At 33.6% G+C, this 3,128-nt stretch overlaps 1 protein-coding gene across 1 annotated transcript; it reads right to left on the reverse strand.

Moving 5' to 3' along the window:
• Positions 1-1,087: 1,087 nt before the first annotated feature.
• LOC133813968 (uncharacterized) lies at positions 1,088-2,874 on the reverse strand. The gene is made up of 2 exons (XM_062246994.1): positions 2,151-2,874; positions 1,088-1,863 (listed from the first exon to the last, which is right to left on the reverse strand). Exons 1-2 carry the CDS (start codon positions 2,872-2,874, stop codon positions 1,088-1,090), a joined length of 1,500 nt encoding a protein of 499 aa, XP_062102978.1.
• Between the last annotated feature and the right edge of the window lie 254 nt (positions 2,875-3,128).

The raw sequence follows: 3,128 nt of genomic DNA on the forward strand, positions 1-3,128 counted from the left end.
AACAACTACAATATACACGCTCATAAAAAAAAAATCGCGCCAAAAACTGTTCACGAGTCGAGAACACTGAAGAGCCCCACTAATAGGGCTTAAAGTGAAACACCTATAGAATAATCCTCCTGTAATTATAAAAGCAATATTTTTTTAAATATAATTGAAAAGTCATAATGCTTATTCAAAACAAGAGGAAACTAGTCTACGGTCTCCCAACTCTGTGGTCTTCTCTAGTAGAATGTATTTTATCTTTCTATATAATGGGATTATTTATTTGTTAGATAATCTAACAATTTTGTTTATTATTTTTATTTCATTCTATTTCATATTCTTTAATCATGAAGTTGTTAATAAATTTAAATATGTTTAAAATGAAATATTATGTTTTAAAATTAAGGTATACATTTTTCCTTAAAAAAAGTATGGTATATATTTATTTGTTTGATAGTGTTTGCTTTTATTAAAACATGTTTCAATTAGCCAAATTTTACTATTATTCAAAATGATAAAGTATACTTTCCATTCTAACCGTTTTTATAATTAATATTCTAATAGTTTAGTATAAACAATTAGACTTTTGCTTCAATTTTGTCATTAACCTATTGGTGTTTAATACTCCAGCGCAACTCCAGCGCAAATATTGTGTTATATTTACTCCGATGCGTAATTCTAAAAATTGATGCAAAAAATAATCTTTCATGAATGCTCATTTAATATTTATTGAAAATATACAAAATTTAATAATTTTCATTTATATTTTATATAGTTAAAGATAATAATAAAATAATAAAGGAAAAACTATATAATTTAATGCTAATATATAAAGATAATATTAAAACACTAAAAATGACGTAAAAGTAAATAAAAAAGTAGAGCATTTATGGTAATGCAAAATATGCATCATGCTATATATTGTGTGTCAAATTTGATACAATTTTTAGTATGTGTTAAATTTGGTACAACTTTTTGCACACCATTAGAGCAACTCTTTTGTAAAATAATCTATATTTTAGCAATGCATCACCAATTTGAACCAAGCCAAACCGGTCAGCCTACTGAACAAACTAGGCCAAACCAGACAGCCAAAATAAGATTACATATACATCAGGTAATTAAAAACAAAAGCATCCCTATGAGTAAGCTTTAGCTTAGGATGCCTAGTAAGTCTAGCTTTCACAGAATAACGAATCTGCTGCAAGACAAAATCAACAGACCAAGAATTTAAATCATTAACACATTTATTCCTGTTTCTCCAAATCAAATACACAGCCGCAGCCAAAGAAGCAGCAGAAACTTTTTGCATCAGTCCCTTCGGCTTATCCAACATCCAAGTGTGCCAGTCTTCATACCTTCTCGGCCAAGAGTCCCTACCCAGCCAACTCTCCATTCTGGATTGCACTTGCTGAGAGAACGAACAAGCAAAAAAGAGATGAGAGTGAGACTCCTGAGCTTCTTCACAAACCGGACACAGATCAGATGGAATTAGCAAATGGCACTGCTGAAGTTTGTCGCGAGTAAGAAGGTGACCAAGAGCCGCTTGCCAAAAGATAAACCTATGTTTAGACACAGCTAGGGAACACCAAACCACATTAGCAAAATAAACTTTGCTAATATTCAGCAACCTGTTATAGAGAACTCTCATATTAAGCTTGTTATGTTTGACAGCTTCAACCAGGATTTGAGAAGAAAAAATAACCCTCAAATTAGCTATTTTCTTCCAATACCAACTCGCATCTTGTTGGACTTTATGGTTCCAAAAATCCTGCCCCTTAAGGTAAATGGAGTCAATCCATTTCACCCACAAGATATCTTGCTTAGAAGACACAGCCCAAACAAATTTAGCAAGAAGAACTTTGTTCCAAGAACCCCCTGTTTAAAACCAAGACCCCCCATGCACTTGGGCAAGCAAACTCGATCCCAAGACGTAAAATGCATTTTGCAACGATTGCTATTGCTGTCCTTATGCCCCCACAGAAAGTTCCTACACAACTAGTCTATTTCAAGGAGAACACTCTTGGGCAGAATAAAAATGCTCATCCAGAACATCCTAATGCTAAGAAGAACAGAGTTAATTAGCTGAGCTCTTCCTGCAAAAGATAAGTGCCGACTCGACCAGCTGTGAAGCTTGAGTTGAATCTTTTTACTAATCAACGCACAATCTCCCGCCTTCCATTTGGTGGAGCGAAGAGGCACTCCCAAATATTTGAGAGGAAAGTGCCCTTCATTAAACTGAATTTTCTGAAGAATCAACTTAACCTCACTGTCAGCCAGGCCCCCGAAATACACCTGAGTCTTCTCCTTGTTGGCTGATAAGCCCGAAGTCAGGCTAAACTCGTTGAAGCAATCCTTAATAACCTGCACTGATTTATAAACACCCTTGCAAAAGATAATAAGATCATCCGCGAAACAAAGATTAACAAGCTTCAGATTTTTACACTTTGGGTGAAACCGGAAATTTTTATTAAGGGAAGCTTGTTTGAGAAGTCTAGTGAAGTACTCCATCACAAGGACAAACAATAATGGAGAGATATGGTCTCCTTGTCTCAACCCCTTTTTACCTTTAAAACCCCCTTGAATCCTACCATTCAGTAATATCAAATAAGAAGGGTCCCTTAAGCAAGTCATAACCCAAGTAATGAACTTATGTGGAAAGCAGAAGGCAGAAAGAATGGCTTCTAAAAAGTTCCAATCAAGCATGTCATAAGCTTTACATAGGTCAATTTTCAGAACACATCTAGGAGAGATGTTTTTCCTATTATAACCTTTGATAATATCCTGAAGAATCATAATATTATGCGCCAATAATCTCTTTTGCACAAACGCTCCTTGGTTTTGGTTAATGAGATTAGGAAGGACTGTCGACAATCTACCACAAAGCATTTTGGATATGCATTTATAAATGGTATTACAGCAAGCTATGGGACGAAAATCATTTTCTATTATTTTGCTTCTTCTTCTTTTTATTTTTATTCATTCATCTGTTTTTTTCCGTCATCATTTCTTTTGTTTTGTTTTTTTTCTTCATATTTTTGTAGTTTTCTTTCTTAAGTTTTTTTCCCTTCTTTTTTCTTCAATTTTTCTACTTATTCTTTTTTCATTCCATTTTTTTCCTTTTTTTCATACATTTTTTAACA

Source organism: Humulus lupulus, chromosome 2, assembly GCF_963169125.1.
Source record: "Humulus lupulus chromosome 2, drHumLupu1.1, whole genome shotgun sequence".
In the NCBI taxonomy this organism is placed as follows: domain Eukaryota; kingdom Viridiplantae; phylum Streptophyta; class Magnoliopsida; order Rosales; family Cannabaceae; genus Humulus; species Humulus lupulus.